The following is a 25,950-nucleotide window of genomic DNA, read 5'->3' as shown; positions in this document are numbered from 1 at the left end:
GTCTGTATAGGCATATTTTTGAAACGTTGAAAGGTGTGCAGGTGACACAGCTGATGTTGCCGAAATGAGGGCAGGGGATGTCTTAGAAGAACACTTTGCCGTTTTATTCAAGCGTATGTTAGCGTCGCACCCCTCCGTGATCATGCCACAGGAGAGTGCGAAACAGGAAAGCTGAAAAAACGTAAACGTTCTTTGCTGCTTCGGATCACGTTCGTATCTCGTCGAATGATTTTGGAAGGTCCCTAGTGGTTCCACCCTGTACACCAGATCAAAAACTGCGGTCGCACTAAACTCCAAAGGGACGTTATTCATTTGGGCTTCAGGCTAACGATGTCGCTAGAGGAGGATTGAAGCGTCCGTGGGGTGTCAGCAGCATCAAAGGGTACGAATAAAGTCGTCCTGTTGCTCATCGCACTGAGTTTTCGAACGCGAAATGCGTGGTAAATAACGCCCCAAGGGAAGGGTTGGTTTCATTGATACCCTTTTTGCCTCAGAACTTTTCGTGTCGATTCTGAGCGGCTGTGTGTCAGAAATGTTTTCCTCGGTCGCTCATAAGAAAACTGTTTGATTTCAACGCCGGGCGCCGCGGTTGTGACCGCTATCGCAGAAGCGTCAAAAGAAGGGGTTAAATGTAGGTAAGAGGTGGTATGACGACCTTCCCATTGTGTGACGCGTCCAAGGTGGCGATCAGCAGAATTGTCGTGATTTTTAGTGCTAATATGACATCATTAAGTCACCATACGCCTCACATTGACGTTTGAGCTCTATCCTTTTTTTTCGCATGTGTCGGCACCTCGCTGTTTGAAGCTTCACCGAGTCATGGGGTGATATCTTAAGGTGCCACCATTACAGACGAAAGTTTTAGGCATATTGAGCCAAATTTCAAACTTCTATGTAGCAATGGGAGACAGTTACGGGGTTTCGAAAAACAACCCTTTAACTTCGTTGCTCAGTGTATTTGAAACTTGCCTTGCGCAGTGGAAATGACAGAGGGCATAAATGAATATTTGGATGAATTCTGTGGTCATAATCATTTCCAGTAAGTTATTTATTTGATTTCAAGAACGTGTAGATAACACATCCTGTATGCAAGTTATGTGATGTAAGTATATGTGAATTGATATGGTCCCATAACGTTTTTAGCTTAGAAATCTGAAATCTAAAGATGCATGGCTGTCACATTGTACATGATGATGCTCAACCAGCTCTATCGGAACCTGCACATGGTCTCTCACCTTCTGACCCGTAAGGCATGCAAAGCAATGTCAAAAGCGTTCTGCTGTGTGTAGCTTTGAGAAATGGATATACTGAATGTAATAGTGGCTCACTTTCACAAGTAGTCCGGCAGAAGACAATAGAACGTGTAAAGATGGGTGCCATAGTTCGATGTAGGTTGCAGAATATATAAAGTATCATGAAAGTAACAGAATTTTTGAACATGAACATATCAGTGGCACAATATTGTGAATAAACCTCAAAAGCTTTGATTCAGTTGATAATTATTCCATCTCAAACGTAATCATTGCTACAATAATGCATACAGTCGTTCGTAAGTGTAACACTTGGTATTTTGAATCATCACAAAAGAAAGAATAGAACAATAAGAGTTCTGTATGCATTGGAAAATAGTGAAAACATTTTACTAGATCAGAGTGTGATGAATTCAACAACCATTTTATTCGGATGGACTAATGGAAACCCAGTTCTGTACTACGTGCCTCGAAAATTCAGTACATCACAGAATAATGGAAGTTTAGTTTAAACATAGCTAAATGCACATTTAAGCTCCGAAAATATAGCTTACAATATTACGCCAAGCCGTGCGATGCGAGCCAGACTCTCACCATACATTTGTAACACATAATTTGAGAAAGAGCAACAGAAAGCAACAGCAAAACAACTTAATGCGTTACTCGTCCATACCAGAGAGGCAGCACCCGAAAAACAAAAACCAGGAAGATGCAGACAAAGTTACTGCCTTTGTACGATTCAAACGGCTTGCACACAGCGAAAAACGAGGTCGCACTTGCTTCTCATTGATTAGCCCTATAACTCACCAAATTGTTCCACTTTAAATATCCCTCCTGAGTTAGTCAAAGGTTATGAAGCCTTCAGTGATAGAATGCTTGGTACAGAAACATTTTTGCCATGTGCTTGCGACTAAGCATTCACGGAAGAAGGAACAGTTACCGTTACATGCGGATAAGTGTAATAAAATGCCTGTAACGAAGAGAGAGAGAACATGACAGTATGTTCTTACAAGATTAATGAGGAAGCACTTACAACCGCATAAGTATTTATGGGTAATATTAGGAAACAGCATACAGCTGGACAGTCACTTACAATTACTATTAGACAATGTGAATGGGAACTTATAACTGTTGGAAGTGTATTGGAAAAATGCAATGAACATGTAAAAGAAGTGACGTATAGGACACTAGTGCGAATGGTTACAAGAGTATTCTACCGGTGTTTGGGGTGCTTAGCCAAGTATGCGTGACAACAGCCATCGAATGACCTTAGAGTCGCTCTTCGAGGGTCGTAACAGGTCGGTATAGCCCGTACGTAAGTGTAATAGAAATTCTCGAGGAAATTAAATGTGGATGCTCGGTAGGAAACCGAATTGATTCTCGCAAATCCAGTTTAGGAGATATGTACTAGAAGAGGACTGAGCGAATATTATGCTGCCGTTTTGCTATATCTCGCGTAATGATCATGAGAATAAGATAAGTGAGATAATGGCGCGTACAGAGGTATACAATGTCATTTTCCCTTCGCTCGATACGTGACTGTAATTGGAAAGAGACTCGATAATATTGTTACGATGTACCCTACGCCACGCACTCTAAGTTACCCATGGAGTATACGTGGAGATACCGTTTTATTGAACTGATACAGTGTTAACCTTGCATATTTTAGTGCACAGATCCCTCGTAGATACGAATTTATCAGCGATTAGGAGACGGAAGACGTAATGGCATCTATTGAGGAACTGAAGCTGGGCGTACTATTGATGCACTGTTTCCCCTGTACAGAAGTTCAAAGCTTAATCTCTGTTATGAAATTTTACGCAGACTTCGAAGCGAACTAGATAAATGAAGCGGATGTGAATACATGTGATACACCTGTATTAGAAACCACTGACAGATGACCAAGCCGAGAAGCGACAAATACAGAATTCTGAAAGACGAACTACAGCTAAATACTTACGATACAAAGTTGCGACAATCCACTACTTAAGCACTGAGTTCACGAATATTCCACACATTGAGAAGCGTAGTGGCCAACGATTTTCGAATGCTGTTTATCTTGTTTTAAATGATGTCAACAACAAACAAAAGTTTGTTGTATATCGCACAGAATCTTAGAATATCTTTTGGAAAATCGTTGCATCTACCTGCTACCGTTTGCTATCGGTTTTGTTTGACAGAGCGAATGGGTTGCACTACTTGGTAGGTGGCGTTGCAGATAATAACGGTAGCATTCTGTTTTACCGCATATTTGTGGCGTTACGTGGATAACATGCGCGTTTCAGCAGGTGTGTGTTTGATATCCTAGTGGCCGATTTGCGTAGCGACGTTAATTGGCGCCAAATTGTGACTTAACTCCATGCGCTGTTCTTATAGCTCATTTATGAAGTCTCATGTTTGTAGTAACACACCAGCGAATTCCTGAGCTTGAGCTCTAAATTCAGTATATCATGTGTGAAATACTAGACCACCGTACAATAGGATAAATAATGTGCAGGAGTGTGTGTGTGAAATCTTATGGGACTTAACTGCTAAGGTCATCAGTCCCTAAGCTTACACACTACTTACCCTAAATTATACTAAGGACAAACACACACACGCACACACACGCGCGCGCGCGCGCGCACAACCAACCATCCATGCCCGAGGGAGGACTCGAACCTCCGCCGGGACCAGCCGCACCGTCCATGACTATAGCGCCTAGACCGCTCGGCTAATCCCGCGCGGCAATGTGCAGGATTATTTGATCCCTCTCCTATTCTTATGGCGACTGATACCCGGGGGAAGGATTGTCTGTGCGGCTCGGTATGTGTCTGAATCTGTCCAGTTTTCAAGTCATGACTGTAGGAGACCTGTATGTGAGTATCAGTAATATATGCATTACTGGAAATTTAAAAGCAACACACTCCGTGTTACACGGTGGCTTTGATTTAATTTGTACCACTAGTCTGAAGAGAATCTGTTCGACATCCCCTTTGTGACAGAAAAAAAGTTTCAGTTGCAAAACTCTTGTTCCAGCTAAACTGTTTGTGTTACATGACATTTGACAATGCTGATGAACTCCACCTATTTCAGCAAGATCTGGTTTGTTGTTGTGACCTTCAGTCCGAAGACTGGTTTGATGCAAATTTCCCCCTCTTCATCTCCTCATTACTACTGCAACCTGCATCCAATTGAACCCGCTTACTGTACTGAAGCGTCTTCTTCCTCTAGAATTTGTATCCCCCCCCCTCCTCCCCCTGCTTTCCATTACCAAATCGACAGTTCCTAGAAACGAAGACGCAGACTCCTTACAAACGACCAGCAACTTCCTTTAATGGAAATTAATCCAAATTATCCTGTGATGGTATTATATTCCAAGCGTCATTTGAACGAAACCTACTCGACACGAATACTTCAAAAATCTGTATAAACAAAACTATGCTGTAGACCCAGCTGAAACTCGACGTATTCCGACAAAATAAACTTTAGTTGATATCAACGTTAGCTACATACCAGAACGATAACTTTTTATCACCTCATATTTGAAAATAATTTTCTCTGAGAGGTCATTTTCCAGAAGAATTTGAAATTTTTCCGAAGGTGCACATGTTACTGGCGTTTATAAGTTTTCTCTGGATTTAAAGAGAGACGATTTCCTTAAGAGATTTTTGCCTTAAAATTTACTGACACCCGCCTTCAGCAAAATAAGGTTATTCTATAATAGAATCAATCAATTAATTAATATTTTCTGAAGTCTTCATACAGTTCACCTTAACTACGCCGGTGGACGGTGCATGTCAATTTTCTGGATAAATCACAGTCGGAGAGAAATTCAGACTATTAGCTTAGGGCGCAGTTTCTTATCTTCTTAGAATGTTGCCTTCTGCTCCGTTTATATATACTCACCTTAAAAATTCATTCAACTCCGTTATCTCCAAAATCACGGTACGCTGTAAAGCTGCTGTTAATGTATCAGATAAATGACGCACAACACATTTAAATCTCTTCTCTGTTTTTTATTAGGTACTGGCAACTGAAATCTGTGCGCTGCCCCCACCCAGGGAAATCTCGCCGCGTAGAACCGCTTTCGGTAAGTACACTGACCCGTCATACATGCCAAAGCTCCATAATGATGTTCTTGTGGTTTTGAAAAATATATCATAGTAAGTATAAGAGGATATGGAATTCTACGTTCAATTAACTTAGTTTTCTGCGTAACTTCCAACTAATCCTTAAATAGACAGGGAGATATACCGTACTGTAAAGCTATTACTGGATTTTTCTGCCTTCCATGATGAATTATGATGATAGAAAATGAACTTGTATCTCTAATATCATAAATTAAGTTCTGAAAACAACTGTTAGAGGATGCACAGATCAAATGTTGTGTTCCTAAATTCCCAGACAAAAAATTGTTCAATTCACTTCTGCCAGGTCTTTAATCTCTTGCATCCTCGGTGCTGCACGAAGGTGTCACCAATCTGACGTGGAGGGGACAACACAATAGCGGACTGGTATTTCAGTTTTAAAGAGGTCCAAATTTACGTCCAGCAACCCAATTTAACTTTCTTTCTAATTTTGTTGAATCGCTTACGCCGATTATCAAGGTGGTTCGTTCACTAAGACCCCAGCCGATTCCCTCACTTCCCCTCTCCTCCTTCTCGCTGATTACCATTAAAATTGCAGTTAATGACAGTTTGCAATAAACATCAAGTTGCCATGATGTCTACATATGCTTAGCTATAAAAACTATTAGCGTTTCAGCACAACCCCACAAATTAGGTCGAAGTAACGCCCATCTACATTCTGTACATGGGGAAACATTACATAGCAGGTTTCTCATTCAGAAATAACATTCGAAAGTTTGTTGTTCATAACAAGATAATGGTGAGCCTACCAGCATGTGCTGGAACTCGACAGCGCCAGGATCATCGCTTATCAAGACTGCGTTTTATGGGACTTAACTGCTAAGGTCATCAGTCCCTAAGCTTACACACTACCTACCCTAAATTGCTGGTTGCCCTGGTCGGTTCCCACAACTGATATGAAAATATGGAGTCCATCAGCTCACGAAGGCCATACACAGCGTTTTGCTTTATCTTAAAGACCCCACACAACTAGCTTCCGAGAGGAAAGACGTACTGTTTGTTCAGCTAAGTAGGATCATACAACCATGTGTGAGGTGAAAGTTCGGAGTTGGCGTGGCCGTGCTGGGGCCTCTCGGCGGGCCGCAGCTCGTCGGCGGCCGCATGGTGCCGAACGTTAGCTGGGGTCCAGGCCGAGCGCGTGGCTGGGAATTCCATGGTGATGCTGTGTCGATATTCAGGGAGTGCCAAAGATGGCGGACTTTGTGAAACCCTAATGGCAGACATTTCACAGTTCGTATAGAAATTAATAGTAGCCAGATGAATCATGATACCTCAAAGAAACATGTACATTGCACCATCAGAATCGTCGTGCAAATAATGGTAATCAGATTTTCAATATCTTTATTAGTTTAAAGTTTAGTATCTGACGATAAATTATACAAGTAACACCCAGCAACGAATTTCCGAAATCTAAACGGTTCACCCGATTTTGCCAATCGACATGTTTTTATAAGGCTATTAGTGTAAACATAAATTGGTATAAGTTACAGGCATGTAACTTGAATAGTACATGAGTTATTGGAGGTCAAAGTGGCCGATTACTATCGATCGCGTCAGGCCATAAGTACTCCACAGTTACACTAAAAAACGGCAGCAGCATGCTTATAAATATATTTATTCATCTGTGTCTTTTTTATATCCGATATATACTATTCATGAAGAAATTGGTCAATTATCTACTGTGTTTTAGAAAGAACAGAGACATTAGGCTACTGGCGTACTGCTGTTCTATTCCTTTGATATAAATTTTTTAATTTGTTTATGTATTTAATAATGTGTGTTAGAGCGTGTTTATGGTACAGCCATAGGAATGTTTATTTAATTTCAAGTCATTTAAATGTAAATCCAGTATTTCGAACGTGTTTCGTGCGGGTGTGCATTGGCTTGGAGACAGGGCTGGAGCGCTCTAGCCAATCACAGCAATCGTTCCAAAAAGGACACGTGGAGAGACTGTATGGAAGTAGGGGAGGAGGATCGTTTCGAGAGAGGACAGGGCAATTCTGAACAGTGCGGCGCGAGGGACAGTCGCACAGGATACGAGAGAGTCCTGGATAGCACGGCGCGACAGACGCACGGTCGCGGGAAAGACTTGGAGAGTGGAGCAGTTTGCACGTGGTGGCGGAAGATAAAAATATTTCGTAGTGTCGACTCGTGCACTTGCGAGATTACCGTGGCTTCTGCAGTGAAGACGTAGTATGCGCTTAGAAGTGAATATCTCACGAGCTACGAGTATGTTGTTGTCCATAACTAATTACGTGAAGTCGGAATCTATTGTTTCCCTTTTATTCAACTTATATTTTATATAATTGCTGGACAATCGACACCAATAAGTGTTTTACAGTAATAAAGGGCATTCTTAAAGGTGCTTCTGCTATCGTGCTTATCATTTAAAGTCGTTAAAATAGTACACGCAGATTTTATTTAATTGCAATCCTTCATTTATAAATTTATGTTGCATTCATAAATCGCAATTCCCAAGTGATAGGAACCTTCGACAATTCGATTCATGTGTGTATTCGTATTGTATACTGTATACTCAGCAGTAATTGGTTTGTAATGACGCAACTGCGTAACCCAGCCCCTAGACAAAGAAACCAGCCAAAACGTTTAATATTTCAACTCTGAGTCAGAGGGTATGTAGTTGAGGGCCACACCATCAACATTTTTATTTTGAACGCCCGCACATGCCATGAACAGTATTTGACATAAAGCCTGGCCACCCGCCTGGCCGCAGAGGCGAAGTATGAGTCGTTTAGGTAAGGCGGAAATAAAGCTGGGCACTCAGAATCTTAAGTCCGAGAATCTGCACAATCTGGCAACATTGTAGGATGCAGAATTTTATGGAACAAGTGTTGTGGTCGTGTCGAAGCAGCGTATCATTGTGTGCGCTCGTAATCTAGCGATAAATGTCGCGCAGTATAAATATGAAATCGAGTATTCGAGCCCACTTCTTTCATTTTCCCAAACTCCTTTTCTTCTGCCTAACAAAATCTATCAGTCTGAAGAGAGTTTAGACACAACTTGCTTTACGCTCTAACCGCCTAGAAACACCAAAACATTACATAAACATTTCCGCGCAAGAGCTCTTACCCCTCATTCCAGCTCAAAACAATTTCTGAAAGTGTTATCTCTCGCTGCAGCGGACACAAGCCAGCTGTCCGACCAAGTGATCAAGATGCACCACGCTTTCCATCTCAGCACTTGGACTCACAAGCATAAAACTATTATTGTAGTTTCATTTTCCAGGCGAAATATTTTCGATAAACCAAGTGAACACTGTACTGTCACAACAGCAATGTAACCATTGCTGAAGCAGCATACGACATGAGGAAAATTAAGTATGTAACATACCATTGCTGACAAAGATTTTTGATAAAACTAGACTGGAACATTAGCCCGTGAAGGTTTTGGTGATCTGTTGTCACGTAGGTTACTGAAAGTGTATTTCCTCCCAGGGGGGTCCACAACTCTTTTGTGGATATGTGCATAGCGAGCACGGGACCCCGAGCTAATGTGGCCTTCCTTCCTTTCCGGGCTGCGTACCTTCCCTTTCCGCAATCCTTCCCCATCCCCCATCTTAGCCCCCCCCCCTCACCACCGCCTCTTTCCTTCCCTTTCTTCCCCTCTGGGAGTATGTTTTGTGCCTACGTCCAGAGACGGACACTCGAAACTGTAACAAATTCTTTGCTTTCTCTGCTTGCAAGTCTTCGTCCTTCCTTTGACCTTCTCTTTTCCTCACCTCTTCTCTCTGCCCTTATCTCCGCTGCGGCGTTTGAGACCTCTCTTCTTTCCTTTCCCTTTCTCTTTTTTCCTCCCTGTGCGTGTCTGAAGACCGACCCACACATTTCCATGCATAGCCGGTGATGGGGTAACGCATAATTCCCCACCCCGGGTAGACAGGTAGGACACGTACGTACCCCCTGGTAACAGCCAGGCCCAGGGAGGGGTGATTACCCGAGCTGATACCTTCCGAAAGTGCCGATTGGTCTCTCCGTCCGTTCGTCGGGAGGTGTGACCTGAGGTGTGAACAATAACCTAAGGCGGGAGTGCCCTCAGAGAGGGCCCCCACAAGGAAGGAGCGCGCCATCGGAGACGCCGGTAATCATGGGGGATACTTTCGCAATGGTTTCCTCATCTTCTACTATGTCAGCTCACAAGCGTAAGTTCAATGAGTCTCAGCCACAGACAGTCCTTCCATCATTGCCACAGTTTCTTGTTGTTTCTCGGTCTGACGAAGGTCACGGCTTCTCCACGGTGAACCCTTTCATTATTCAGAAAGGCGTCGACGCAATTGCAGGTCCTGTAAAGTCTTGTTCCAGATTACGGAATGGCACCTTGTTGTTAGAAACAGTCAGTGGCCTCCAGGCACAAAATTGCTGCGTACTTCACTGCTACACACATTCCCAGTCCGGGTGGAACCGCACTGTACTTCAAATTCATCACGTGGGGTCGTCTATACACGCTCCCTCGACGGATTGTCTGACGAGGAAATTCAACACTACCTGTCCGACCAGGGCGTAACGGCTGTTGATAGTCATGAAAAGGGTTGACACAAACATCATTCCAACCCATACTGTCTTCTTGACATTCGACAAAGTTCAACTCCCATCGAAAATGAAAGCAGGCTATGAGATAATTTCCTTTTTCCCTTACATCCCAAACCCTACGCGTTGCTATCGGTGTCAGCGGTTCAATCACACCAGCCAGTCCTGTTCCAATCCGGCCAAATGTGTTACATGTGACAAGGATGCCCATGAGGGTGCTTGTCGACCTCCATCCCCTCGTTGCATCAACTGTATGGGTGACCATGCTGCTTCCTCTCGAGATTGCCCCATTTTTAAAGACGAAAAGCTCATTCAGGAAATCAGAGTGAAGGAAAAGGTGTCGACCTTTGCTGCTCGAAAATTATTCGCCAGTCGACAGCCCACCGTGCCTCAGACAGGAAAATACAGCACTGTCCTTGCCTCTCCTCAGCCAACAAAGGAGGCGGCCACGCAGACTTGTGACCTTACCTTTAGTGCCACGGTCGTCAGATCGGCCAGCGCAAAGATCGCCCTTTCAACCTCACCACTTTCGCCTGCCCACTCTATTGCTCACCCTTCATCGGGTTCTGCTAAATCTCGAGCCCGAAAGTCAGACACCAAGACTTCGAAAAAAGAGCATACTCGTGAAGATTTTTTACGTACCCCAACTTCACAACCATCGGTTCCTCCTTCATCTAAACATCATGTTTCCAAGAAGGCTAGTAAGAAACCCAGTTCATCTCCTTCTCCGCCAAGGCGTGTCTCATCTACAGCACCACCTGGCGGTAATCGCCCTCGGCCGTCTTCTGTGTCGCCGAGGCGCACTGCTGGCGGCCGATCAACCGGCCGATCGCTGGTGGCAGGAGCTGCTCCTGAACAACCTATGGATCTGGATCTTCTGGCTTCGGCTGAATGCCATTCCATGCTGTCGGTCGCAAGCTCTGAACAGTCGCTGAGTTGACGGCAACCTTGGTCACATTCCTCCATTTTCTGTTCACCCTATGTCCATTATCCACTGGAATATCCGCGGCTTTCGAGCCAATCGGGATGAATAGTCGATCCTCTTACGATTCTACTCGCCGGTCGTCTTCTGTCTTCAGGAAACAAAGCTGCGTCCCCATGACCGCTTTGTTCTCCCCAATTTTCAGTCCGTCCGATTTGATCTCCCCTCTGTTGAAGGCACTCCAGCCCATGGTGGACTCGTGATTCTTCTCCATGATACTGTCCATTATCACCCAATCCCCTTAACCACCTCCTTCCAAGCTGTCGCTGTCCGTCTTTCCCTTTCTGGATATACCTTTTCCCTTCGTACTGTATACATTCCATCGTCCACACCAATGGCACGAGCTGATCTCCTTCATCTTCTTGGTCAGCTTCCACCCCCCCTATTTGCTGGTTGGGGACTTCAATGCCCACCACCCGCTTTGGGTATCTCCACATCCTTGTCCGCGTGGCTCACTATTGCTAGACGTCTTCCACCAAGCGGATCTAGTTTGCCTCAACACTGGGGACCCTACATTTTTGTCTGCCTCCACGACAAATTTCTCTCATTTGGACCGTTCGGTCGGTACTGTTCCGCTAGCTCGGCGCTTCGAATGGTTCACCCTTGATGATACACACTCGAGTGACCACTTACCATGTGTCCGTAGACTGCAGCCTCAACAGCCATATTTGCGCCCGCGACGCTGGAAGTTTGGCCAAGCCGATTGGACACTTTTTTCGTCTCTAGCGACATTCGATGACAGTCACTTTCCTAGCATCGACGATGAGGTCACACATATTACAGACGTTATTCTTACAGCTGCGGAACGTTCAATACCACGCACCTCCGCATTGCCCCGGTGGCCCACAGTTCCTTGGTGGAACGCGGCATGCCGTGACGCAATACGTGAGCGGCAACGTGCTCTTCGCGTTTTCCGCCACCATCCTACTTCGCACAACTGTATCCGCTATAAGCAGTTCCGAGCGCGATGCTGTCGCGTCATCCGCGATAGCAAGAAGGAAAGTTGGAAATTCTTTACTAGCTCATTTAACACCTTCACTCCCTCCTCGAAGTTTGGAGTCGGATTCGACGGTTCTCAGGCGCGCCTAGTTTCTCCCCGGTCTCTGGGCTCACTGTCGCGCATGATAAATTAGTGGACCCCGTCGCAATTTCTAACTCATTGGGTCAGCACTTTGCTGAGATTTCGAGCCCTTCAAATTACCCGCCAGCGTTTCTCCCGAAGAAACGTGCAGCGGAAGTGCGACCTCTTGCTTTCTCCTCTCAAAAGCTACAATACTGTTTTCTCCATGCGGGAACTCCAACATGCACTCTCTTTTCCTCGCTCCTCCAGCCCGGGACCGGATGGTATTCACGTCCAAATGTTGCTGCATTTATCAACCCATAGTCTGCGTTACCTCCTTCGCCTTTATAATCGAATTTGGACCGACAGTACTTTTCCCAGACGATGACGGGAAGCTATCGTCGTTCCTTTTCCGAAACCTGGAAAGGACAAACATCTCCCCTCTAGCTATCGCCCCATTTCTCTCACGAGTAGTGTATGTAAGGTTTTGGAGCGTATGGTGAATTGCCGTTCAGCTTGGTGGCTGGAGTACCGCTGTCTTCTAACACCTGCCCAATGCGGTTTCCGAAAGCATCGTTCTGCAGTTGACCATCTTGTTGCTCTCTCCACTTACATCATGAACAATTTTCTCCGGAAACGCCAAACATTAGCAATATTTTTTGACCTGGAGAGAGCTTACGATACCTCTTGGTGGACAGGCATCCTCCGCACACTGTTCTCTTGGGGCTTCCGAGGTCGGCTGCCCCTTTTTCTTCACGAATTTATGGCACAGCTCACATTTAGAGTGCTGGTGAACACTACTCTCTCCCGTACTTTCTCCCAAGAAAATGGGGTACCCCAGGACTCCGTGCTGAGTGTTGTACTGTTCGCCATTGCCATAAATCCGATTATGGATTGTCTCCTTCCTGATGTCTAGGGATCCCTCTTTGTGGGCGATTTTGCGATCTACTACAGTTTTCAACGGACCAGCCTTCTTGAATGACGTCTTAAAGGATGTCTCGATCGCCTCCACTCTTGGAGAATCGAAACCGGCTTCCGTTTTTCTCCCAGTAAGACCGTTTGTGTTAATTTTTGGCGACGTAAGGAGTTTCTTCCACCCTCCTTACATCTAGGACCTGTCAACCTTCCGTTTTAGGACGTCGCTAAATTCTTGGGTCTTATGTTTGACAGAAAACTGTGCTGGTCCTCCCACGTTTCCTATCTTTCGGCTCGCTGTCTGCGATCCCTCAACACCCTCCGTGTCCTGAATGGTACCTCCTGGGGAGCGGACCGAGTGGTCCTTCTCCACCTCTATCGCGCCTTAGTGCACTCGAAATTGGACTACGGAAGCATAGTTTACTCCTCTGCTCGGCCGTCTATTCTTCGGTGTCTCAACTCTATCCACCACCGTGAATTACGTTTAGTGTCTGGAGCTTTTTACACCAGCCCTGTGGAAAGCCTTTATGCTGAGACTGCTGAACCTCCGCTGTCCAATCGGCGAGCAGTCCTGAGTCGTTATGCTAGCCATCTGCATTCCATGCCTGCTAATCCGGCCCATGACATATTTTTCGACGCCTCCTTGGATGTATGGTATGCGGGCCGCCCTTCCTCCCTACCACCACCGGGAGTCCCTTCCGTCAACTGCTCCATTCTCTTTCCTTCCGCTTTCCTAAAACCTTCTTGACAACTTGGGGTAAAGCACCGCCTTGGCTCCGTCCCCGGATCTGCCTGCTCCGTGACCTTTGTCAATTTCCCAACGATGGTACCCCTTCACGTGTTTATCGTCGGGCATTTGCTGCTCTATGTGCACAAATGAAGGAAGCCACATTCATTTACACTGATGGCTGGAAAACATCGTTAGGTGTAGGGAGTGCCTATATTGTTGGCGACACCCCAAATCAATTTCGGCTTCCTGACCAGTGTTCGGTTTATACTGCGGAGCTTTACGCTGATCTCCAGGCTGTCCAATACATCCGCCGCCATCAGCGGATACAGTATGTTATCTGTTCAGATTCTCTCAGCTCTCTCCTCAGTCTCCAAGCTCTCTACCCTGTCCACCCTCTGGTCCACCGGATTCAGGACTGCCTGCGCTTGCTCCATTTGGGGGCGTCTCTGTTGCGTTCCTCTGGCTCCCAGGACACGTTGGTATCTGTGGCAATGAGGCGGCCGATATAGCGGCCAAGGCTGCAGTCTCTCTTCTTCGGCCAGCTATTCGATCGATTCCCTTCGCCGATCTACGGAGCGTTTTATGTCGTCGTGTTGTCCTTTTATGGCACGCACATTGGTCGACACTTCCCCATAATAAATTGCGGTACGTGAAAGCTCTTCCCTGTGCTCGGACCTCTTCCTCCCGAACGCGTCGTCGGGAGGAGGTAATTTTAACTCGACTCCGGATAGGGCACTGTCTTTTTAGCCATCGACATCTTTTAAGCGGCGATCCTCCCCCACTCTGTCCCCACTGCTTTCAGCTGTGGACGGTAAGACACCTTTTAATTGAGTGCCCCTATTTTACTCCGTTACGCGCCCATCTACAGCTATCGTCAATTTTAGCAGATGACACGCGCTCGGCCGATCGCGTTCTCGAGTTTATTAGTGCCAGTGAGATGACGTCAGTCATTTGAAGCTCTTTTTGGGGACAACCAACCCCTTTCTGTAGTGGATTTTTAAGCTTTCCTTCTGCTTTTAGTTTCTCCAATTTTTGAGTTTCGTTTCCATTGCTGCTGCTTTCCATTTTCGTTTTTTACCGTTTCCTAAGTCACAGACCGGGCGCTAATGACCATAGCAGTTTTGCGCCCTAAAACCAAATAAAAAAAAAAATGAAAGTGTATTTATCAATTGGCATTTTTTATTTGACAGCCTAATACTTTCATTGAAGTGACATATTGAATATAGCCCATTTTGACGGTTACAGAACGTCTTGTTTAAGCGCTAGAAAAACGGAGCTTCAGATAGAAAAAATAAAAAATGTAGCAATCGTCATACTTTTCCCTCTCCTGACTGTGACGAAAGGTGTGATGGTATCAGAGCCACCTCGAAACATTTTGGCCGCGTATGGAGTGACATCATGTCAGAAACAGTTTTCACGTTCCAAGTGGGATAATTTTGACGTTGATTATTCGCTATATAGACAATTGATAAGGTACAAAATTCAAGGAATACAGCAAGGAAGCAATGTTAGGCTTTAAGGCCCCGTCGATGGCGAGATCATTAGACATGCGGTAAAATTTCAGAGTGGAAAGGAAAATAGCTGTGCATTTTAAGCGAACCATGACCTGCATTTGCCTTAAGCGTTATAGGGAAGTAACTATTAATCTAAATCGCAATGGCCAGAAGGGGTTTGAACCACCATACTCCCGTCGCAGTAAAACGGGTGTGGGAGTACTGCATGCATCAGTGGCTGACCAAACGTCCAGTTTTACTTGAACCTTGTTGAGCTTTCCAATCGAATATTTTCAGTGGCGCCGAGATAAGATGCCTTTATGTTAATTTCATGAAAAGAAATAGCTGGCTGAGACTTAACAAACAAACATTTCGAGCAAAGGCTTGTCAATCTTACGCATGTCATGGCGAGAAAGTGGTGTGTTGTACGAATAGTGTCCTAGAAGTGTATCCATCGCATTTGTTACTGTTATCAACAGCTGAGACGCTTTGGGGTCGCAATGTAATAAAAATGATCAACACGACTGCGTAGTCTGCACTTTGCTAATTTCACAAAAGAAGCCATCTAGTATCTTCGTAGGTTCTTGAAATCTGAAATTTTTACTTTTTATCGTACTTATCGAAAAATCATCAATAAAATTCCATTCCTGACTGCAATGCGGTTTATATTTGGCTTGACGACATTTTAAACTCTGAACCGATAGCATTAAGCAGGAGTGCTATCGAAAATGTATCTGAGCATTGTCAGATTGGTTTAGATGTGTCGAGTCCAGGCATAGAGGAGATGGACCGATTTATAACGCCAGTCTTCAATCTCCGAACGGTTAGGAACAAATTCAGAAAGAACAAATTGTCAGTTATGAAAGATGATTACTTAGATCAGCGCCAAACACTGTCACAGGGCACCTAAGAGAGGTGTGGATTTTGAAACTCAATAAGGATACTCGTAGCAGCATACTCCAGGATCTAAATAGCCCTTGTTAATTAGTTAAATGTTCCATAGATGATTTGAACGATTATTTAATCGAAATGATTTGGAACGAGTCAGTTTACAGGATATGTGTAAAAGATTACTGTTAACTATTTTCTGACTACAAATTTTTCATCTACATCTGCATTTATACTCCGCAAGCCACCCAACGGTGTGTCACGGAGGGCACTTTATGTGCCACTGTCATTACCTCCCTTTTCTGTTCCAGTCGCGTATGGTTCGCGGGAAGAACGACTGTCTGAAAGCCTCCGTGCGCGCTCGAATCTCTCTCATTTTACATTCGTGATCTCCTCGGGAGGTATAAGTAGGGGGAAGCAATATATTCGATACCTCATCCAGAAACGCACCCTCTCGAAACCTGGCGAGCAAGCTACACCGCGATGCAGAGCGCCTCTCTTGCAGACTCTGCCTCTTGAGTTTGTGTTAAACATCTCCGTAACGCTATCACGGTTACCAAATAACCCTGTGACGAAACGCGCCGCCCTTCTTTGGATCTTCCCTATCTCCTCCGCCAACCCGATCTGGTACGGATCCCACACTGATGAGCAATACTCAAGTATAGGTCGAACGAGTGTTTTGTAAACCACCTCCTTTGTTGATGGACTACATTTTCTAAGGACTCTCCCAATGAATCTCGACCTGGTACCCGCCTTATCAACAATTAATTTTGTATGATCATTCCACTTCAAATCGTTCCGCACGCATACTCCCAGATATTTTACAGAAGTAACTGCTACCAGCGTTTGTTCCGCTGTCATATAATCATACAATAAAGGATCCTTCTTTCTATGTATTCGCAATACATTACATTTGTCTATGTTAAGGGTCAGTTGCCACTCCCTGCACCAAGTGCCTATCCGCTGCAGATCTTCCTGCATTTCGCTACAATTTTCTAATGCTGCAACTTCTCTGTATACTACAGCATCATCCGCGAAAAGCCGCATGGAACTTCCGACACTATCTACTACGTCATTTATATAGATTGTGACAAGCAATGGTCCTATAACACTCCCCAGTGGCACGCCAGAGGTTACTTTAACGTCTGTAGACGTCTCTCCATTGATAACAACATGCTGTGTTCTGTTTGCTAAAAACTCTTCAATCCAGCCACACAGCTGGTCTGATATTCCGTAGGCTCTTTGTTTATTAGGCGACAGTGGGGAACTGTATAGAACGCCTTCCGAAAGTCAAGGAAAATAGCATCTACCTGGGAGCCTGTATCTAATATTTTCTGGGTCTCATGAACAAATAAAGCGAGTTGGGTCTCTCACGATCGCTGTTTCCGGAATCCATGTTGATTCCTACAGAGTAGATTCTGGGTTTCCAAAAACGACATGATACTCGAGCAAAAAAACTTGTTTCAAAATTCTACAACAGATCGACGTCAGAGATATAGGTCTATAGTTTTGCGCATCTGCTCGACGACCCTTCTTGAAGACTGGGACTACCTGTGCTCTTTTCCAATCAAATGGTTCAAATGGCTCTGAGCACTATGGGACTCAACTGCTGAGGTCATTAGTCCCCTAGAACTTGGAACTAGTTAAACCTAACTAACCTAAGGACATCACAAACATCCATGCCCGAGGCAGGATTCGAACCTGCGACCGTAGCGGTCTTGCGGTTCCAGACTGCAGCGCCTTTAACCGCACGGCCACTTCGGCCGGCTACTTTTCCAATCATTTGGAACCTTCCGTTCCTCTAGAGACTTGCGGTACACGGCTGTTAGAAGGGGGGCAAGTTCTTTCGCGTACTCTGTGTAGAAACGAATTGGTATCCCGTCAGGTTCAGTGGACTTTACTCTGTTGAGTGATTCCAGTTGCTTTTCTATTCCTTGGACACTTATTTCGATGTCAGCCATTTTTTCGTTTGTGCGAGGATTTACAGAAGGAACTGCAGTGCGGTTTTCCTCTGTGAAACAGCTTTGGGAAAAGGTGTTTAGTATTTCAGCTTTACGCGTGTCATCCTCTGTTTCAATGCCATCATCATCCCGTAGAGTCTGGATCTGCTGTTTCGAGCCACTTACTGATTTAACGTAAGACCAGAACTTCCTAGGATTTCCTGTCAAGTCCGTACATAGAATTTTACTTTCGAATTCACTGAACGCTTCACGCATAGCCCTCCTTACGCTAACTTTGACATCGTTTAGGTTCTGTTTGTCTGAGAGGTTTTGGCTGCGTTTAAACTTGGAGTGAAGCTCTCTTTGCTTTCGCAGTAGTTTCCTACCTTTGTTGTTGAACCACGTTGGGTTTTTCCCGTCCCTCACAGTTTTACTCGGCACGTACCTGTCTAAAACGCATTTTACAATTGCCTTAAACTTTTTCCATAAACACTCAACATTGTCAGTGTCGGAACACAAATTTTCGTTTTGATCTGTTAGGTAGTCTGAAATCTGCCTTCTATTACTCTTGGTAAACAGATAAACCTTCCTCCCTTTTTTTATATTCCTATTAACCTCCATATTCAGGGATGCTGCAACGGCGTTATTATCACTGATTCCCTGTTCTGCACCTACAGAGTCGAAAAGTTCGGGTCTGTTTGTTATCAGTAGGTCCAAGATGTTATCTCCACGAGTCGGTACTCTGTTTAATTGCTCGAGGTAATTTTCGGATAGAGCACTCAGTGTAATGTCACTCGATGCTCTGTCCCTACCACCCGTCCTAAACATCTGAGTGTCGCAGTCTATATCTGGTAAATTGAAATCTCCACCAAAGACTATAACATGCTGAGAAAATTTTAAGTATAAATTCGTCAATGGAATTAAAGGAGTTGCACAGGAGAAATGATTTTAAATTACATTTAAAATTTTCTTCTCAACGCGTCAGATATTTTATGTTGTTCGTTGCATTCAGACTAAACTAGTACACTAAAGGCTCATTCCAGATATCAGAAAAGCAAAGGATTTGACTGAAGGCACAACAGAAGATACTGTGTTGAGTTTGAGGGATGAGAGCAAACAGACGTAGCATTCAAGCTGAATTGTAAAGTATAAACACTGAGAGCAGCTCTCCAAGTGAGAAAACTGACTTGAAACGGAGCTTACCATAGACTATCGATGAGTGACACGAAGTTGGCGTCCCAACGGCATGACCTCATACGAATATCCGGAGTTTTTAAAGTATTGTGGTGGCACACGTTTCGTCCATATCTATAGTCTGTCCGCGAATCTACCGGCACTTTACAGGCATCGACCAATCTGACGTGAGGCTCTGAGCTTTCCAGGTGCTTCTGGCTAATCACATTAAAGCCCTTTTCCCTTCTACCTTGTAGGTAGGGATGTTCCTGCCTTTACAGTAACAAACTTCTAGTTTGGTGGAAACAGCGTTCAGCTAAGAATTAGATGTCACTACTCTTCCTAGTATGGCTAGCAACAACAGTGTTTTACCTTACTTTGCTCCACCCTACTGGTGGAGACACTCTAGGGAGCGGGGACCGCTGTTACAGCCGTTTTAAGTCTTTCCTATCACACTCTAACCTGTATTTCATACACTGACGTTCCGGTTCTCAGGACCTAGTGTCAGGCTTGCTGCATATGCTAAGACGTACCTGTTTGCGAGCGTCATCTACTGTGACACCTTACAACAGCATCTAGACATTGTATGAAATTTCCGCTTAATTATCTGAACAGAAATTCCTGCCCTGGGACATCTGCGGGGATCGTCTGCAATTCTTATGCTCCCTAGTTACTGCTTACCTCTAGTAACTTAAACGCTACCGTTTACGGTGGCCGACGTGCTTTGCGTCTTTAGTTTCCTAGCTTTCCAACTACCTTAAGCTTAACAATGCATAGCCCAATATATGACGAATGAGGAGAAAATATTATTGATGATTAATTTCTCTCTTATGTTTATATGTTGTGTACAATAAACTAACGAAAAACGCTATAAAATACAGATGCAGTGTACTAATATATAGGAATTACAACTTACAATGATATACTCACGACGAAAGACTGTTCTAATAAAACATAAGTGATCCACAACGCGTGTGAGCCCAATCGTCACGAATTATTAAGACATTACGCACTTCCGACCTCGAAACAGTCTGTGGCTATATGAAGTCTTGTGTCATACTCAAGTACGTAGCATTACAGAACTAAGAGGGCGTGCTGAAAAGTAGTGCCTCAGAGTTTTTATTATTTTCTCAATGTTTATTAAGGTGTTACGTGACATTCATAATACTCTGTCGACTGTCCCTCATTGGTGACGCAAGTTACACCCCTCTACCGCTATAGTGTTGCGAATAGTAGCGTGTAACGTGGTTGCGTGTAACGCAGCTATGTCGGTGCGTGAGAGACCCTCAGAAAACTAAAGCAAAAATTCGAAAAGTACGTCCACACATGGAGCACCCTCTCCTCCAGCCAGACTACACACGACGGCTGCGACATTTAATCCGACGCCTGCGTTCACTGTTATCGATTATTCTTCATACGGTCCCAACTCGCCCCCACCCGATTTTCATATGTTTTCAGAACTTAAAGCACATATCTGAGAATTTCACTTTGATATTGATGAAGCGACGCAAGCAAAGATGAGGCTGTGGCTCGGCCTCAAAATCAAACATTCTGCAGTGACAGTATCAACTAGTCTCGTTGGGAGAAGTGCGTTCGTCTACAGGGTGATTGTCATGAAATAAGTAAGTAGATATAAAGAATAAAAATTTATAATGTTAATAACGTCTGTTTGATTTCAGAAGCTTTGAGTTTTCACATAAAAAATTCGGAGGTACTACTTTTTAGCACCGTCTCGTACCACGGAAGTGTAGAAATGTGGCAGTGGGAGAAGACACGTAACGAAACCCAGTCAACAGATTATTTGATGCCACGATTGCGACAATAAAACTGTATATTATGCGTTGTTTTGATCTTCAGTTCGAAAACTGGTTTGATGCACCAATCCATGTCAGTTCATCCTGTGCAAGCGTCTTCATCGTTGCACGACTATCGCAAATTACATCTATTTGAACCCGTTTACTATAGTCATTCCTTATTCTCCCTCTACAATTTTTCCTCCCACACTTCTATCCATCACCAAACTGACAATTTACTGATGCCTCAGGATGTGTCCTGTCAACTGATGTCTTCTCTTAGTTGAACTGTGCAATAAATTTCTCTTCGGCTCACTTCAGTTCAGTACCTTCTCATTTTTAAATTCGATATACGTATCTTCAGCATTCTCCTGTTGCACAACATTTCAAAAGCTTCTATCCTCTTTTTATCCGAACCACTTATCGTTCACGTTTCACATCCATAAGAGACTATACCAGAGACCAATGCATTCAGAAAATACTTCTTAACGCTTATATTTGTATCAAAAGTTAACAAATTCCTCTTTTTCATGAATACTTATCATGCTATTGCCAATCTGCGTATTATATCCTCTCTACTTCGGCCATCATGAGTTATTTTACTGCATAAATACCAATACTCATCTACCAATTTCAGTGTCTCATTTCCTAATCTAATTCTCTCAGAATCGCTTCATTTGACTATTCTACATTCCATTAAACTTATTTTACTTCTATGTTAATCTTACAATCTCTTATCAGGACACTATTCATTCCGATCAACTACACTTCCAAGTCCTTTGCCAACTCTGACGGTATTGCAATGTCATCGACAAATGTTAAGTTTTTATTTCTTCTCCATGAACTTTAATTCCCTTTCCAAATTTTTCTTTGGTTTCCTTCACAGTTTGCTCAGTGCAGGGCCTATAGATTGAATACAGTTCGGGATAGGTTAAACCCTGAAACTTCCTGGCAGATTAAAACTGTGTGCCGGACCGAGACTCGAACTCGGGACCTTTGCAAAGGTCCCGAGTTCGAGTCTCGGTCCGGCACACAGTTTTAAACTGCCAGGAAGTTTCATATCAGCGCACACTCCGCTGTAGAGTGAAAATTTCATTCTAGGTTAAACCCTGTCTCACTCCCTTTTCAACTATGACTTCCATTTCATATGCTTCTACTTTTATAACTGAAGTCTGGTTTCTGTATGAATTGCAAATAACAATTCGGTCCATGTGTTTTATTCCTGCTACCTCCAAACTTTGTGTGTCTAGTCCAGTCAACATTGCCACAAACTTCCACAAATGCTATAAACCCAGGTTTGTCTTAGTCTCATAGGGTCAGTATTGCATCTCGCTTTCCTAAATTTCCCTAGAATTAAAGCTGATCTTCCCAGTGGTCATCTTCTACAAATTTTCCCATTCCTTTGTAAATAAGTTGCATCAGCATTTTTCATGGATCACTTACTAAACGGATCATTTGGTAGTATTCACACGTTTGAGCATCTATCTTCCTTAGTATGGGAACTATTACATTCTTCCGAAGTCTGAGGGTATTTTGGCAGTCTTATATATCTTTAACTCCAGGTGGAATAGTATTGTCATAGTCGGCTCTTCCAAGTATCAGTAATTTTAAGGGAATGTGTTCTACTCCAGGGTCCTTGTTTACACTTGGATCTTTCAATGCTCTGATCATCACGTATTTCCTCTTCTATTTCTATAACATTGTCGACCAGTTTCTCTTACATAGGTCGTCTGTGTCTTCCTTCCAACTTTCAGCTTCTTTTCTTTGTACTGGGTTGCCATCTGAACTCTTGGTATTCATACAGCTGCTTCTTTTCTCTCCTCCCCAAAGATCTCTCTCTATTTTTATGTAGACAGTACCTTCTCATTTCACTTTTCCTGCCCATAATTACTCATGTTTCTACAGCTTTTAATTTTTCCTCTAGTCTTTCCTGCTTAGCCATTTTGCTTTGTGTGTCGCTCGTACTTCTAGACGTCTGTAATACCTTTACTCTGCTCCAATTTTCTCTCTATGGAAAAAGGATTTTTTTTACCTCTTCCGTGACAGGGCTACAAGCAGTCACACCCAAAATCGGTAATGAACTCCTATCATAACTTCTCCACCATAAACCTTCTTGCTACATTGACTCCGTAACCCCTAGATCATATATAGTCTCATTAGAATCATAAAAATGCAGGCAATAAATAGGGCTTAATTGTACAATATAAAAAAATATTTTCATGTTCAGTAATAGTTTTCTTAAGCTTGCCTATTGATTTTTGATCTGTATGCTTGTAGCCCCGTCACATAAGAGGTAAAAGCTCTCCAGCGAGGTTTGAACCAACATGTAATGCAGCCTTCTCTTTAAAGCACATCATGTTATCACTGAACTAGTGACATGCCAAGCATTCAATGGCCCAGTTATGGCTGACATAAAAAGTGAAATTAGCTATAGCGTCTGTGTTGAATGACCTTTCAAGACTAATAAACGTAAAAGTACCAAACCCACGACAAATCTTAAGTGAAAATTACTCCGAATATTTAATCTAAATGCCAATCAAATGCAGCACAATGATTCTGAGCCATTACTGGAAGAAAATTGACGATTATGAAGTTATATGTGTAGTGTCTGTTCTCTCGCACAGTTACGATCCCACAGCCACTATAATTAATCGAGATACATAGGAATGAATAAAAATAGCTGATAGTGGTCATTGATTTAAATCGATGGGAATGTTGAAAATTTGTACTGGTCTGGGAGTCGAATCCGGGTCTTCTGCTTACTAGGCAAATGTGCTGATCGCTGCGCCATCCGGACACAGTGGTCATCGCAACTGCACAGAATACACTAGCACGCCTCCTGTAAGACCCAAATTATCAGTATATCCACACACTACTCTTATAGTGTCCCTCGTCCATTATTCTCCTTACTCGAGGTATTCTACCCATTCCCGTAAGACCTCACTTCGATTATATATGCGTGTGTTGTCTGTTCTTTCCGATGTCGTCAGTGAATGGGTTCCCATTCCTGCCACGTTGGGAGCAATAGTGGTGCAGATACAAACAACCTCAGCGATCATCATTTGTTACATTTATTTACCTCCAGGTATACCATTTACTTACATTGAACTGACCACCTTAATTCAACAACTTCCCTCTATTTTATCCTTCTTGGGGGTTTCAGTGTTTACCATACCCTGTGGGGAAACACCACTTCATCTGATAGGTCCTTTCTTATGCGATCAGCATTCTACCGACCGTGATCTGCGTCTCCTCAGTGATGTACTCCTACCCACTTCAGTGTCACCCATGCTCCTTTTCAGCTGTCGACCTAACGAACACTTCCCCAACCTAGTCTCTTTGCTACATAGGTTACTACTTGACTGTCCTTCTAACAGTGACCAGTTTCCAGTCCTCTTGTCACTTCCTTACCACCGCCTGTGGACAGATTTCCACGATGAGTGCTTCAGAGAGTCAACTGGAAGTTGAATGCCTTTATGGTCTTCGCCACCACTGTGTCAGATTGCGTCGACAAGGTTGCGCTGAACATCTTCGACGCGGGCACCTGCACCGCTGAATCTGCTATCCTCCTTTTCTACAGGTTCCGTCCATCACTGACCAATGGCATAGTGGACCAAAGACATTACAGCTGTTCAGGATCGTCATAATGCGTTACATCATCTCAACCAGCGTCCTTCACAGGCCACCCTTAATGACTATGTGCTAAGGTTTGCTGTCTATTTAAGCATAGTAGGAAGGAGTGCTTGAACGTCGGCCGTTGTGGCCGAGCAGTTCTAGCCGCTGCAGTCTGGAACCGCGCGACCGCTACGGTCGCAGGTTCGAATCCTGCCTCTGGCATGGACGTGTGTGATGTCCTTAGGTTAGTTAAGTTTAAGTAGTTCTAAGCTCTAGGGGACTGATGACTTTAGGAGTTAAGTCCTATAGTGCTCAGAGCCATTTGAACAAAGTGCTTGGACGCTACCTCTCCCACTTGGAAATTTTTTCTTTTTTTCCCAGGTGTGGGCCAAGCTCCATAGTCTTTCGTACTGGGTCTTGTCCTTAAGGGTGGTCTTTGTAGAGATGCGTCGCTTCTTGCTGATCACGTTACGATCCACTGTGTGACAGCACCAGTGTCCTCTTCTTACATAGCTATCTTTATAATTCAGAAATGGCAAGTAGAAGTGATCTTATATGTTTCGTCCCCCACTAAGCCGAATTGTATAATAAAACCTTCAATAAGTGGGAACTGCTTCAGGATCTTCTCTCAACATGGTCACAGACCCTGATTCCGTTCACAATCAAATGTTACAACATTTAAATGTTAATCTGCTCGAGATCTTGAACCATATTTGGTTCAAAGGTGTCCTGCCTTCGTAATGGATAGATGGCATCTTCCCAAACCTTAGGCCACTCGAAAACCGAACGTCTCTCGACAGCTACCGATTCATTAATCCCACCAACGTGGCATGCAAACTGTTCGAAAGGATGGTAGCCTACTGATTATTCTGAATTTCTTTCAAATCTCAGGCCTTTTGTCCCCCTGTCAGTGTGTTCTCTGGGAGGAACAATCCACAACCAACCATCCATAATCAACAGCAATCTGACAGGCTTTATTTAAAGCCAAACCTCATCACGGTCGTTTTCGACCCACATAAGGCATACAGCGTTGCATGGTGTCACCACATTTTTATCATCATCCATGACTGGGGCTGTCAAGACTCCATACAGAGTCTTATTCACTAGTTCTTATCCTACCAGTTGTTCAGGGTTAGAGTTAGTACTTCAGTCAGCTTTCCATAGATCCAAGAGAATGTCGTCTCACAGGGTTCTATGCTGCGTGTCACTCTCGTCGTCATAAATGGGCTATTTACCTCTGTTAGGCCACTGGTCACCCTAACTTAGATACTTTCCAATGGTTTCCAGTTCTCTCCTACAAAAACACGAATCACGAAATTCTGTCGTCGTACCGTGGTTCATACTGATTCAGAACCTTACTTAGATACAAAGCACTTGAATGTTGTTGCACAGTCCCCCTTTCACGGCCTCCTTTTTCATAAAAAGCTGACTTGGGTG

At 43.9% G+C, this 25,950-nt stretch overlaps 1 protein-coding gene across 1 annotated transcript in view; it reads left to right on the top strand.

Annotated features, from left to right (window-relative positions):
• The window catches only part of LOC124555398, a 498,627-nt gene that overhangs the window by 270,992 nt on the left and 201,685 nt on the right, over window positions 1-25,950 (top strand). The window contains exon 2 of the mRNA XM_047129294.1: window positions 5,256-5,322. Within this exon, the coding sequence (XP_046985250.1) occupies window positions 5,256-5,322 (67 nt within the window). The remainder of the gene's footprint in view (window positions 1-5,255; window positions 5,323-25,950) is intronic.

Source organism: Schistocerca americana, chromosome X (genome assembly GCF_021461395.2).
Source record: "Schistocerca americana isolate TAMUIC-IGC-003095 chromosome X, iqSchAmer2.1, whole genome shotgun sequence".
NCBI classification, from domain to species: domain Eukaryota; kingdom Metazoa; phylum Arthropoda; class Insecta; order Orthoptera; family Acrididae; genus Schistocerca; species Schistocerca americana.
This window is presented reverse-complemented; position numbering and strand designations above follow the sequence as displayed.